The sequence below is a fragment of the Erinaceus europaeus genome, chromosome 11 (assembly GCF_950295315.1).
Source record: "Erinaceus europaeus chromosome 11, mEriEur2.1, whole genome shotgun sequence".
Classification (NCBI taxonomy): Eukaryota; Metazoa; Chordata; class Mammalia; order Eulipotyphla; family Erinaceidae; genus Erinaceus; species Erinaceus europaeus.
The window spans coordinates 47486993-47500105 of NC_080172.1; the positions used below are offsets into that span (position 1 = coordinate 47486993).

Sequence of the window (13113 nt, forward strand, 5' to 3'; positions counted from 1 at the left end):
TCGAGGGGGTGCCAGCTGTAAAATATCTGGGACTCCAGCACTGTCAGACTGATCACAAGCCAACCTTGTTCCCAAGACAAATGAATCGGATGCAGTACGACGTATAGAAACATCTTTTATTTGGGTTAACACGTCCCAAAACAGGTCAGTTAGAAAATAGATTCTAGAGAATATGGCCCTATACATAGTCCCCCACCCACCCACCCAAAAAATAACCCTGGGGTGGTGTCCTCCCACCCCTTGGGCTCCTCTGGTATAAAAAGGTTTTGGCAGCTCATTGTTAATCATCTGGGCCATGGGGCATGTCTGTACTCCCCATACCTAGATGCAGCAGTGTTAGCGGGCTGCAGCTCTGCCAACCCTTCCCTTCTCCTAGGATCTGAGATCAAAATATAGAGCAAGCAGGCCCTCTCTATTGACTGGGCAAGGCTCGGTGCCATCCCTGTGCTTTGCAAAAGAGCGAGAAGATTTATTTGGCACTTTGAAAACAGAGGAATGAATGGGAGTGGAGAAGCCAGAGAAGGTACCAAAACTGGTGGGAAAGGTAATTTGGTACCAGTCCCCAGGGAGAATGGAAGAGGGGGATGGATATGAGTAGGCGCCATGAAAAGTAGGAGGGGTCAACTCCAGGTGGCAGAGGGTTGAAATGGGCCAGAGCCAGGGGCTGGGTGGTGGCACACCTGGTTGAGCACACATAAAATGGCTAGAACCAAGAGGCCTGCTGACTCTGGACCCATGCCCTCTCTCTACCTTTATGCCACAGAAACATGCTTCCTACCTCAAGCCTCCCCAGTGTCAGCTTGTCCCTAAGTGTAGTGTATGACCCTAGGTCCTAGCAGTCAATGTCTTCCCCCATACACTAATGTCCCTTGATCATGTCTACTGACTTGACCTTCCCCTGACCCTTGGGCCTGGGGGCTAGGCTCTTATCTGCCCATTTCACTCTCATTGGTCAGGTAGTTCCAAAGGCTTCATTCCTACCTCCCAGAGAACTCTTTGGTTCCCAGTATCACCCTTCCCCACACACTGGTGGAAGACAGGAAGGTCAAGGGTACTTGATACCCAGCCTTACCTGGCCCTCTCAGAGACCCCTAGATTTGGATGAAGAGTAGGCCAGTGAGCAAGGCAAAGCCAGACAGAAGCAGAATAACCTTGAGAATCCTCTGCTCAGAAGTGGCCAGCTCCTGGGGCAGGATTTCCAAGAAGGTGATATAGAGAAAAGTGCCGGCTGCCATACCCTCCAGCACTGACTGGGCCAATTGGTGCAGTGGTCCAGCTGACTCTGCCAGAGCTGCCCCTAGCCCAATGCCCAGAGGAGTCATGCATGAGAAGAGGACTCCACAGCCAGCCACCACCTGTGCTCGAAGGTGGCTCTGCAGCAGCCGCAGGGACAAGCTGACGGCCAGGATGCACTTGTGGAGCAGCAGAGCCAGGCACAGCTCCATGGCCCGAGCCCGGTCACGCTGCAGCCCAACTGCTAGCCCCTCAAACACTGAGTGCAGAGCCAGGGAGAAGACCAGTACACAGGCTCGCAGGGCTGAGGGGGCTGCCAGGACTCCACCTGCCTGTGGAAGTCCTGGCCCATCATGCCAGTGCTGTGGCCCACCATTCGTGGTGCCCAGCAGAGCCCTTGTCTCCTCCCGAGGTGGTGGCCCTGACTGCTCCTTGTAAGCCAGCGTGATCTGTTCCATCACCAGGACCAGGAAGAAGCCCATGGCCAGGATGAACTCCTGGAGGGGGAACTGGAGCTGTAGGCAGAGAGACCAAAAATAGAGGAAGAGTCAGATGCAAAGTCTTGTGATGTCCCAGTTACACAAACTTGGGGTCCCACAAAAACCATGCCACCCTTGGTCAATAAAAAAGCAGTGTTATTTGGGAACAAAAACAAAATGACACACTACCACAGCAGGGACGATGCTAGCTACCACTGATAGTGTTACATGTAAACCAAGGTTTCTCAAGTTTTGGGTACTGTTAATATTTCTGAGGGTCAAGCAGTGGCACACCTGGCAGAGCACAAATACTACCATGTACAAGGACGCAGGTTCAAGCCCCTAGTTCCACCTGAAGGCAGGAAGCTTCATAAGTGATGGAGCAGTGCTACAGGTATCTCTCTTTCTCTTTCCCTCTCTATATCCTCCTTTCTCTCAATTTCTTTCTGTTAAAAATTGGGGAGAGGGGGTCAGGCAGTGGCACAGCGGGTTAAGCTCACATGGTGCGAAGTACAAGGACAGAAGTAAGGATTCCAGTCTGAGCCCCCGGCTCCCCACCTGCAGGGGGCTCGTTTCACAAGCGGTGAAGCAGGTTTAAGCAGGTTTGCAGATGTCTTTCTCTCCCGCTCTCTGTCTTCCCTATCTCTCTCCATTTCTCTCTCTCCTATCAAACAACAGTGACATCAATAACAATAATAACCACAACAACATTAAAACAAGGGCAATTAAAAAAAAAGGAAAAAAAAAAGCCTCCAGGAGCAGTGCAGGCACTGAGCCCCAGCAATAACCCTGGAGGCAAAAAAAAAAAAAAAAAAAAAATGGGGGAGAAATGAGGCCAGGCGGTGGTACACCTGGCTAAGCACTCACATTATAGTGCTCAGGGACTCAGGTTCAAGCCCCAGATTCCCACCTGCAGACAGAAAGCTTCATAAGTGGTGAAGCAGGGCAGCAGGTGTCTCTGTTTCCCTCCCTCTGTCTCCTCCTCCCCTTTCAATTCCTCTGTCTCTATCCAATAATAAATAAAATAGGGAATCGGGCAGTAGCATAGCGGGTTAAGTGCACATGGCATAAAGCACAAGGACCAGTTAAAGAATCCTGGTTCAAACCTCCAGCTTCCCACCTGCAGGGGAATCGCTTCACAGGCAGTGAAGCAGGTCTGCAGGTGTCTTTTATCTTTCTCTCCCCCTCTCTGTCTTCCCATCCTCTCTCCATTTCTCTCTGTCCTATCCAACAACGACGACATCAATAATAACAATAATAACTACAACAATAAAACAAGGGCAGCAAAAGGGAATAAATTTTTTTTTTTTAAGTTTAAATAAGGGAGTTGGCTGTAGCGCAGCGGGTTAAGTGCATGTGGCACAAAGCGCTAAGACTGGCGTAAGGATCCTGGTTCGAGCCCCGGCTCCCCACCTGCAGGGGCGTTGCTTCACAGGCAGTGAAGCAGGTCTGCAGGTGTCTATCTTTCTCTCCCCCACTCTGTCTTCCCCTTCTCTCTCCATTTCTCTCTGTCCTATCCAACAACGACGACATCAGTAACAATAACAATAAAGCAACAAGGGCAACAAAAGGGAAAATAAATAAATAAAAAGTTTAAATAAATAAAATAAATTTTTGTAGAAATGGCTGTCAGGAGCTATGGATGCCCCCAGTGATAGCCCTGGGGGCGGGGGGGCCAAAAATTAATTAATTAAAGCCAGAAGGTTTGTTGTCCGGTGCACTGGAGAATGCTCCATACCTCTACCCAACAAAGGCCAGCAGTAAGTACAATGTCCTCACTACAGTGTGACAACTAAATATGGCTCCAGATACTACCAAATATTTCCTGGAGCTAGGGGGTAAAAGCACACTTAACTTGGTGGCTGAAGAAATGGCTCAGTTGGTAGAACATTGGGCTTTTATGCCTGAGGTTCTCAGTTCAATTCCCAGCACTGCATGAGCCAGAGTGGTACAGTGGTTTGTCTTTCTCTCTCTCCTTCTCTCTGCCTCGTATGAAACTCTCTCTCATAAGTAATAAATAAATCTAATCTAGCAGCTTGGGAGGTAATACACTGTATAAAGCACTGGACTCTCGAGGATGGTTTGTTCCCCAGTATCATAGTCACATGTACTTGAGTGATGCTCACTGTTCTCATTCCCTCTCTCCCTCTCTCTTCATCTTTCCCTCTCTCTCCCTGTTAAGGTGGCATATTAGTCCTCCTCTCCAAATGTTCTCAGTCACAAACTGTTGCAGGAACACACACAGGCACAAAGAGGCATAGGTCACTCAGTTAAGATACTCGGAAGGCTTGTCACTTCCTTAGCCCTAGGGAAAAACAGGAAGAACCAAGGGTGCCTTCTTCTCACTGATACCCAGCTGTCTCAGTTTTTCCCATGAGGCCTTCCTTGGCCTTAGACTTGATTTTTCCCACATCTGACTCCCTTGGTCAGCAACACCAAACTGGAACTTCCTTCCTTACCCTCCTCAGGTCTGCAGGGGCCTCACTCTCCAACCCTTCAGGAAAAATATGGAGGAGTTGGGCAGTGGCACACCTGATTAAGTACACACATTACAGTGCACAAGGACCCAGGTTCAAGCCCTTGGGTCCCCACCTGCAGGGGGAAAGCTTCACAAGTGGTGAAGCAGTACTACAGGTATCTCTCTTTTCTAAAAAAAATTATTTATTTATCTATTTATTTATTATTGGGTAGAGACAGAGAAATTGAGAGGGGAGTGGAGCACTGCAGCACTACTTCAACACTTGTGAAGCTTTCCCCCTTTAGGTGGGGACCAGGGGCTTGAACCTGGGTCCTTGTACACTATAATGTATGAACTTAACCAGGTGTACCACCACCTGGCTTCCTCTCTCCTTCTCTAACTCCCCCTTCTCTCTAAATCAAAATAAATTATTTTTTAAAAAATTATATTTATTTTCCGTTTTGTTGCCCTTGTTGTTTTTTATTGTTGTTGTAATTATTGTTGTTGTTATTGATGTCTTCACTATTAGATAGGACAGAGAGAAAATGGAGAGAGGAGGGGAAGACAGAGAGGGGGAGAGAAAGATAGACACCTGCAGACCTGCTTCACTGCCTGTGAAGCAACTCCCCTGCAGGTGGGAAAACGGGGTTCGAACTGGGATCCTTAAGCTGGTCCTTGTGCTTTGCACCATGTGCGCTTAGCCCACTGCGCTACCACCAACTCCCATAAAGTAATTTTTAAAAAGAGAAGTGTAAAGAGAATGAAGATGATTCTTTTTTTCTTTTAAAGAATGAGCCTTCTGAGGCCCAGATGGTGGCGCAGCTGGTTAAGCACAAACATTACAGTGTACAAGGACCCAGGTTGAAGCCCCTGGGTCCTACCTTTATTTACATATTATTGGATAGAGGGAAATTGAGTGGGAAGGGTAAATGGGGAAGGAAAAAGACAGAGACCTTCAGCCCTGCTTTACCACAGGTCTCTGTCTTTTTCCTTCCCCATTTACCCTTCCCACTCAATTTCCCTCTATCCAATAATATGTAAATAAAAATACTTTTTTGTTATCTTTATTGGATAGAGACAGTCATAAATTGAGAGGGCAGGGGGAGATAGGGAGAGAGACAGAGAGACACCTGCAGCCCTGCTTCACCACTTGATGGGGTGGGGCATGGGTACTTGAACCCGGGTCCTTGTGCATTGTAACATGTGTGCTCAACCAGGTGCGTCACCACCTGGCCCCCCAATAAAAATATTTTTTAGGGGCCTGGTGGTAGCTCACCTGGTTGAGTGCCTATGTTACAATCCACAAGGACCCAGATTCGAGCCCCCAGTCCCCACCTGCAGGGGGAAAGCTTCACAAGTGGTGAAGCAGGGCAGCAGGTGTCTCTGTCTCTCTCCCTCTCTATCTCCCCCTCTCCTTTAGATTTCTGGCTATCTCTATCCAATAAATAAAAAGTTAAAGATAAAAAATAATAAAATATATACATATGTATTTTTTTAAAAAGAATAAGCCTTCTTGGGGGCTGGGCTGTAGCACAGTGGGTTAAGCACACATGGCGCAAAGCTCACAGACTGGCATAAGGATCTCGGTTTGAGCCCCCTGCTCCCCACCTGCAGGGGGGGTCAATTCACATGTGGTGAAGCAGGTCTGCAGGTGTCTTATCTTTCTCTGGCCCTCTGTGTCTTCCCCATCTCTCTCGATTTCTCTGACCTATCCAACAACAACAGCATGGCAACAATAATAATTACAACAATAACGATAACAAGGGGAACAAAGGGGGAAAAATAGCCTCCAGGAGCAATGGATTTGAGCCCCAGAGATAACCCTGGGGGGGGGGGAGAAGAATAAGCCTTCTTTGTATTTTTTTTTTTTTCCCTTTTTTTACCAGAGCACTGCTCAGCTCTGGCTTATGGTGGTTCAGGGGACTGAACCTGGGACTTTAGAGCCTCAGGCATGAGAGTCTCTTTGCATAACCATTATGCTATCTACCCCTGCCCTGTATTTATTTATTTTACATTGTAGTAGGCCAGAGAGAAATTGAAAAGTAATAGGAAGATGAAGGGAGGCAGAAAAACACCTGCAGCACTGCTTCATTGCTTGTGAAGCTTCTTCCCCTGCAGGTGGGGGCCAAGGGCTTGAACCTGGGCGCTTCCACATGGTAATGTGTGCTCAACCAAGTACATCACCTGCTTTTTAAAAAATTTTCTTTGACAGGATAGAAAGAAACTGAGAGGGGAAGGGGAGAAAGCACAGCTTCATTGCTTGTGATGCTTCCCCCCTGAAGGTGAAGACCTGGGGCTTGAACCCAGATGTAAACAGTCAACCAGGTGCGTGACGATGATTCTTTTTTTATATATTTATTTATTTATTTATTCCCTTTCTGTTGTCCTTTTTTTTGTAGTTATTGTTGTTGTTGTTATTATTGATGTCGTGCTGTTGGATAGGATAGAGAGAAATGGAGAGAGGAGGGGAGGACAGAGAGGGAGAGAGAAAGACACCTGCAGACCTGCTTCACCGCTTGTGAAGCGACGCCCCTGCAGGTGGGGAGCCGGGGGCTCGAACCGGGATTTTTATGCCGGTCCTTGCGCTTTGCGCCAAGTGCCTTTAACGCACTGTGTTAACCGCCAGTCTCCTGCCCTTGTTGTTTTATTGTTGTAGTTATTATTGTTGTTGTTGGATAGGACAGAGAGAAATGAAGAGAAGAGGGAAGGCAGAGAGGGGGAGAAAAAGACACCTGCAGACCTGCTTCACCGCTTGTGAAGCGACTCCCCTGCAGGTGGGGAGCGGGGGGCTCGAACTGGGATCCTTATGCCAGTCCTTGAACTTTGCGCCACCTGCGCTTAACCCACTGTGCTACCGCCCGATTCCCATGAAGTTGATTCATACTGCGGGTTGGAAATGGGAAACCCAAAGAGTAGGGCACACGCCTGGTAAGAGGTCGCCCCACACTATTTCAGAGAATACACATGGGTCCCATAGAGACTTAGAGTTGGGGTAGCAGCACACACAGAAAGTAGTATGCCCTCTTACAGAAAATCACAATGCTTTCAAGCACTCGTGGGATGACAAAGGGACAGAGACATACAAACCAGCCAGAGGCATCAGATTGAATACAGCCACAAAGTCACAAGCAGGATACTCACAGTCACATGAAGGGCCTCCAGGGCCTCGTTGATGGCAGTCAGGTAGTCAGGCAGCAGGTCCAGGAGACAGGTGGCCAGAAAGACACCCCCAGCAAAGCAGCTGACTAGGCTGAGGGCTTTCTGGCGAGAAGCTGGGCAGGAGTGAGCACAGAGAGAAATGAGCAGATGAACCCCCTTCAGGCTTTACCACTCTGCTTCCAGTGCGGAGCAGCGAAGAGGTGGTGAGGCTTACCTGAGGCTTCAGGGCTAGCTCCGGATCTGCGCAGCACACAGATGGGAACCAGGCTGCTGATGAGCGTGAGCACCAACAGTAGCACCAGGGCCCCCAACTTCACCTCCAGACCCACAGGCACTGGAGGGTCTGAGCCCACCGCCTCGGGGCGCCACACCAGGAGCTCTGGCTCCCCCCAGGGCCCCATGGTGGCGGTGGTAGTTCCGACGACTCTCAGGCCTAGCAAGGCAAGGCAGAATGACGGGATGGTCAGGAGCAGAATGATGAGGGTGGAGGGGGGACGGAAAGGGGAAGAGGGGCAGCAGGGGGCAGTTCCCCCGCCCTGAGTGACTCATGCTCTCCTCTGCTGGGCACGTTCCTCTTCCCTCTGACTTATTCTGTCCAAGTCACTTGGGCAGGGAGCCACCAAGGTAGAGGTAGTCCTGGGGACGAGTAGAGCTCATGTCCCTTTCCCTTGGGGCCACCAGAAAGCAAGGGAATGGGGGCGTTCAGGAGAAAGTGGAGGCTAGGCCGCCTCTCCAGGAGGGATGGCTGAAGAGAAGGGAGTTCAGAGAGCAGGAGAGATTCGGGAACACCCGCCCACGGAGAGCAGGAAAGCCTTCACCCTGCCCCCAGCCCCCAGTGCTGTCCCCCAAAGGCCAGGCTGTCGGTGCCGAGAACTTAACCGGGCCCCCTGGTCCGGGCTGATCCCAACACCGAGGGCGGTGTCTGCAGCTCGAGCCCCGCGTGCCGGGGAGCAGAAGGACGAAGCGCGAGCTGGGACCCCGGTGGCCCGAGGCAGCCGGGAGCCAGTCCAGAGCGCGCTCACCTCGCAAGGGTCCCGGCGCCGGGCATCCGCTTGGTTCCGGCCACCAGGCGGGAATTCCCGCCCCCGCCCCGCCCCCGTGGCCCCCACCCTGGGGTGACCAACCATAGAGCTCGGGGGCGGGGACCCGGCCCAGAGTGACGTGTGCGAAGAGCAATCAGAGGTGGGCAGCCGGAGCTCGGCGGGGGCGGGGCGCACGGGGAGGGCGGGGAGTCGCGGAGAGTCGCTCAGGCTGGCCTGGCTAGAAAGGGCAATAGACAGCTCGGGCGCCCGGGGGGGGGGTTCTGTGCAGTCAGCTGGCCAAACGGGCCCGTCAACAGAGGCTTAGATGACCTAGAGATTTTTAAGAAAGCGTTTACTAGAAACGCCACGGGCAAGGGTGCCGGAGTCCCGGCCCCTCATCTTTGAGTATATGTATCTGGACTTGCGCCAGAGCCTATCTCTTCCAAGAATGTCAGCAGCTGCTGTTGTGCACTCTGGCCCCGAAGGGAAGGCTTTGCCTGCCCAGCTCTGGCTGGCCTTCACGACTTCCCTCGACAGCACCCTAGACAAAGGAGACCAGGCAGCACTGCAAAGAGGGACCAGCAAAGAGAGGGCCATTTCTTGAGAAACTTAGCCTCTTGAGAACCTTAGGACTGCGGTGACCTGTGCTAACAGCTGCCAAACCCTCCGCCTTCCTGCCTTGAGGTCCCAGCAAAGGGAGGGTGAAAGATTCTCTCTGCACTTTCCCATCCTAATCGTGCCCCAAGGCCACTGGCCAGAGTATCTTCCTCGCCTGCCCCCGCCCCAACTCATTCCTCTCCCACTACCTCTTTTCAGATATTTTTTCTTGAATGCACCAAAGTTAATTCTTCACTTTTCCCCTTACTTATCCATTGTGCTATCAGAATTCTCTTCTAGCCTTAAGGGAGGGGAGGATACCAAACAGGAAAATAAAGAAGATTGTTCTTTCTTACAACTGTGGAAAGTCCTCATTACCAAAAAAAAAAAAAAAAGTACGGAATGATAAGACTCTGGAAATAGAGACCAGTAACTTCCTTGAGAAAAGACAAAATGTGAAGATTTCTTGAGGGAGGGGATCATAAAAAAGAGAGAGAGAATTATATATGACTCCAAGAAAGGAAAATGGGATATTTTAAAAATATTTTTTACTTATGAGAGAGGAGTTCGAGAACTAAAGCTCTACTCCGGCACATGCATTTCTAGGAATTGAACTCAGGACTTCATACTTCAAAGTCCAAGGCTTTATCTACTGTGTCACATCCCAGGTTGTGAAATGAGGTATTAGTGTCCCATCATTCATTAATAATTATCACTGGTGTTCCAACTTTTTTTTTTTGCCTTCAGGGTTATTGCTAGGACTCGGTCAGGCACTGCGAATCCACTGCTCCTGGAGGCTATTTTTCCCCCATTTTTGTTTGCCCTTGTTGCTCTTGTTATTGTTGGTTTTTTTATGTTTTATTTATTTTTTATTATTGGATAGAGACAGAGAGACACTGAGATGGGAGGGGAAGATAGAGAGGGAAAGAGATAGACACCTGCAGCCCTGCTTCACCACTCATGAAACTTTTCCCCTGCAGGTGGGGACCAGGGGCTTGAACCTGGGTCCATGTTCACTGCAATGTGTGTACTTCTTCTTCTTCTAGCGTTTGCCATTCTTCCGTAGCCAGTCAACAGCATCAGGTTGAAAGCTGTCAGGAGCTGCTTGTTGCTGGCTTTGAAAGTGACTGGGATCCATGTGGATTCAGTCGGCTAGGAAGGATTGTCAGTTTCCCCAATGAATGGGTACTCACGGGATGCACCACGAGAAGGAGAAGGTCGATCCAATGCAACCCAATGTGTGTACTTAACCAGGTGTATTGTTGTTTTTAATGCCGTTGTTGTTGGATAGGACAGAGAGAAATTGAGAGAGGAAGGGAAGACAGAGAGGGGGAGAGAAAGATAGACACCTGCAGACCTGTTTCACCTGCCTGTGAAGCGACTCCCCTGCAGGTGGGGAGCCAGGGGCTTGAACCAGGATCCTTCCACAGGTTCTTGCACTTTGCGCCACCTGTGCTTAACCCGCTGCGCTACCTCCCGACTCCCTCCAAACTTTCTTTTAACAAGTTAGAGACACTTTCTTTTAAGATTTTATTTATTTATTAATGAGAAAGAAGAGAGAGAATGAACCAAACATCACTCTGGTACATGTGCTGCTGGGGATTGAATTTGGGACCTCATGCTTGAGAGTCCAGTGCTTTATCCACTGTGCCACCTCCTGGACCACCACACTTTATTTCTTTTTTAAAATGTTTAATTTATTTGTTGGATAGAGACAGGAACTGAGAGGTGGGAAGATAGGGTGAGAGAGTCGGACCGGAAGTGACAAGTCAGAAATGGAAATGGTTTGACATGGTTTAGAAAGGGGCAGAGAAAGGCAAAAGGGCTGGGAAAGGTAGGAACTTCCTTAGCAACTGTTGCGAGGGTTTTAACTGGTAGGATAAATAATACCCTGTAGTCAGGGAGGGTCTTGAGGGTAAAAAGTAGATCAAAGGGGGGAGTCGGGTTGTAGTGCAGCGGGTTAAGCGCAGGTGGCGCAAAGCACAAGGACCGACATAAGGATCCTGGCTCGAACCCCGGCTCGAACCCCGGCTCCCCACCTGCAGGGGAGTCGCTTCACAGGTGGTGAAGCAGGTCTGCAGGTGTCTATCTTTCTCTCCTCCTCTCTGTCTTCCCCTCCTCTCTCCATTTCTCTCTGTCCTATCCAACAACGACAACAACAATAATAGCTACAACAATAAAACAACAAGGGCAACAAAAGGGAATAAATAAATAAAATAAATATTTAAAAAAAAAGTAGATCAAAGGAATGGAATGGGTGGGGATTATGTAGGTAATAAGGGAACAGGTCATAGTATCAAGAATGCAGGGTGCTTTGTGAGACAGGGAGTGTGATAAGACGGGGCAAACCTTTGGGGTTACTCCTGTCCTTCTTTGCTCAACCTTTCGGTAGAGAGAGACTGACAGGATAGATGCACTCCTCAGGTCAAACCCTGCCAGACTCTACCATATCCTCACAATTTCCTGACATGGTCTCTCTGTATCTCTCTCTCTCTCTGTCGCTTTCTCTACCTCACTCAATGAAATAAATAAAAAGAGACCTGAGAGGTGGCACAATGGATAAAGTAATGGACTTGGGGGGGGTGCGAGGTGGTGGCATACTGGTTAAACACACATAGTACTAAACATAAGGACCAACACAAAGATCCAGGTTCAAGTCCCTGGATCCCACTTGCAAGGATGCTTTACAAGTGATAAAGCAGGTCTGCAGGTTTCTATCTTTCTCTCTTTCTCTCTATCTCCCACTCCTTTTTCAATTTCTCTCCTATCCAATAACATGGGGGAAAAATGACCATCAAGAACGGTGGGTTTGTAGTACCCTAACTGAGCCCCAGCAATAACACTGGAGGTAAAATAAATAAATAAAATAAAGTGATGGACTCTTCAACATGAGATGTCAAGTTTGATCCCTAGCATCATATGTGCCAGAGTGATGCTCTGGTTCTCAGTGAATGAATGAATGAATGAATGAATCAGTCTTAAAAAGGAAAAAAAAAAAAAGGAGCCGGGCTGTGGCACATGCAGGTTAAGCACACATGATGCAAAACATAAGGACCAGCGTAAGGATCCTGGTTTGAGCTCCTGGTTCCCCATCTACAGAGGGGTAGCTTCACAAGCGGTGAAGCACGTCTGCAGGTGTCTTTCTCTCCCCTCTCTGTCTTGCCCTCTTCTCTCCATTTCTATCTGTCTTATCAAAAAATGACAGCAATAACAACAACAATAACAACAACGATAAAGAACAAGGGCGACAAAAGGAAAAAAAAAGTTAAAAAAAAAAAGAGTCTACCAGAAGCAGTAGAGTCCTACAGGTGCAAAGCCTCAGCAAAAAGCCTGGAAACAAATAATAATAATAGCCAGAGAGATAGCACAGCTATAGGCAGGGATAGATAGCATAATGGTTATACAAAGACACTCTCATGCCTGAGGCTCCGAAGTCCCAGGTTCAGTCCCCCCACACCATAAGCCAGAGCGGAGCAGTGCTTTGGTAAAAGAGAGAGAGGGAGTGAGAGAGAGAGAGAGAGAGAGAGAGAGAGAGAGAGAGATAGCATAGCATATCTACCAAAGGATGTGTGTTTTGCCATGTATATAGTCCAGATTTGAGTCCTGACACTATATGGGTGCTGTAGTGTTGCTCTCTCTTTCTATTTGTCTGAAATAAAAAGAGTGAAAAAGTAAGAAAATTGGTGAAAGGGGCTGGGCGGTGGCGCACCTGGTTGAGCACACATGTTACAATGTGCAAGGACCCAGGTTCGAGGCCCTGCAGGGGGAAAGCTTCACAAGTGGTGAAGCAGGGCTGCAGCTGTCTCTCTGTCTTTCTCCCTCTCTATTTCCTCCTTCCCTCTGGCTTTCTGTATCCAATAAATAAATAAAGATATTTAAAAAATAAAAAATAAATAAAAAAGCAAGTGGTGAAATTGCACATGCAAGAAATCCAATGCCACACACAAAAATGTCAAGACAACTCCAGATTATTTAAGAGATTACTCACTACTGTGTAAACAGTGGCCTATATAATTCACACTTTAAGATTACTGATGGGGCTGGCGAAAGAGCATAATGGTTATGCAGAAAGATTTTCATGTCTGAGGCTCCAAAGTCCCAAGTTCAATCTCCAGGACCACTATAAATCAGAGCTGAGTAGTGCTCTGTTAGAAACAAACAAGCA

General features: G+C 48.7%; 1 protein-coding gene across 2 annotated transcripts in view; it reads right to left on the minus strand.

The window, feature by feature from the left end:
- Positions 1-98: 98 nt before the first annotated feature.
- Positions 99-13113, minus strand: part of SLC39A1 (solute carrier family 39 member 1) — a 31884-nt gene continuing 18869 nt past the window's right edge. The window contains exons 1-4 of one of the 2 annotated variants that reach the window (XM_007525374.3): positions 8352-8501; positions 7544-7762; positions 7312-7442; positions 99-1748 (exon numbers count right to left, since the gene is read on the minus strand). In XM_007525374.3, coding sequence (XP_007525436.1) covers positions 1092-1748; positions 7312-7442; positions 7544-7730 — 975 coding nt within the window. In that variant the 5' untranslated portion in view covers positions 7731-7762; positions 8352-8501 and the 3' untranslated portion in view covers positions 99-1091. Of the gene's footprint in view, positions 1749-7311; positions 7443-7543; positions 7763-8351; positions 8502-13113 lie in introns of those variants that run through there. The other variant, XM_060201529.1, reaches the window with a different exon arrangement.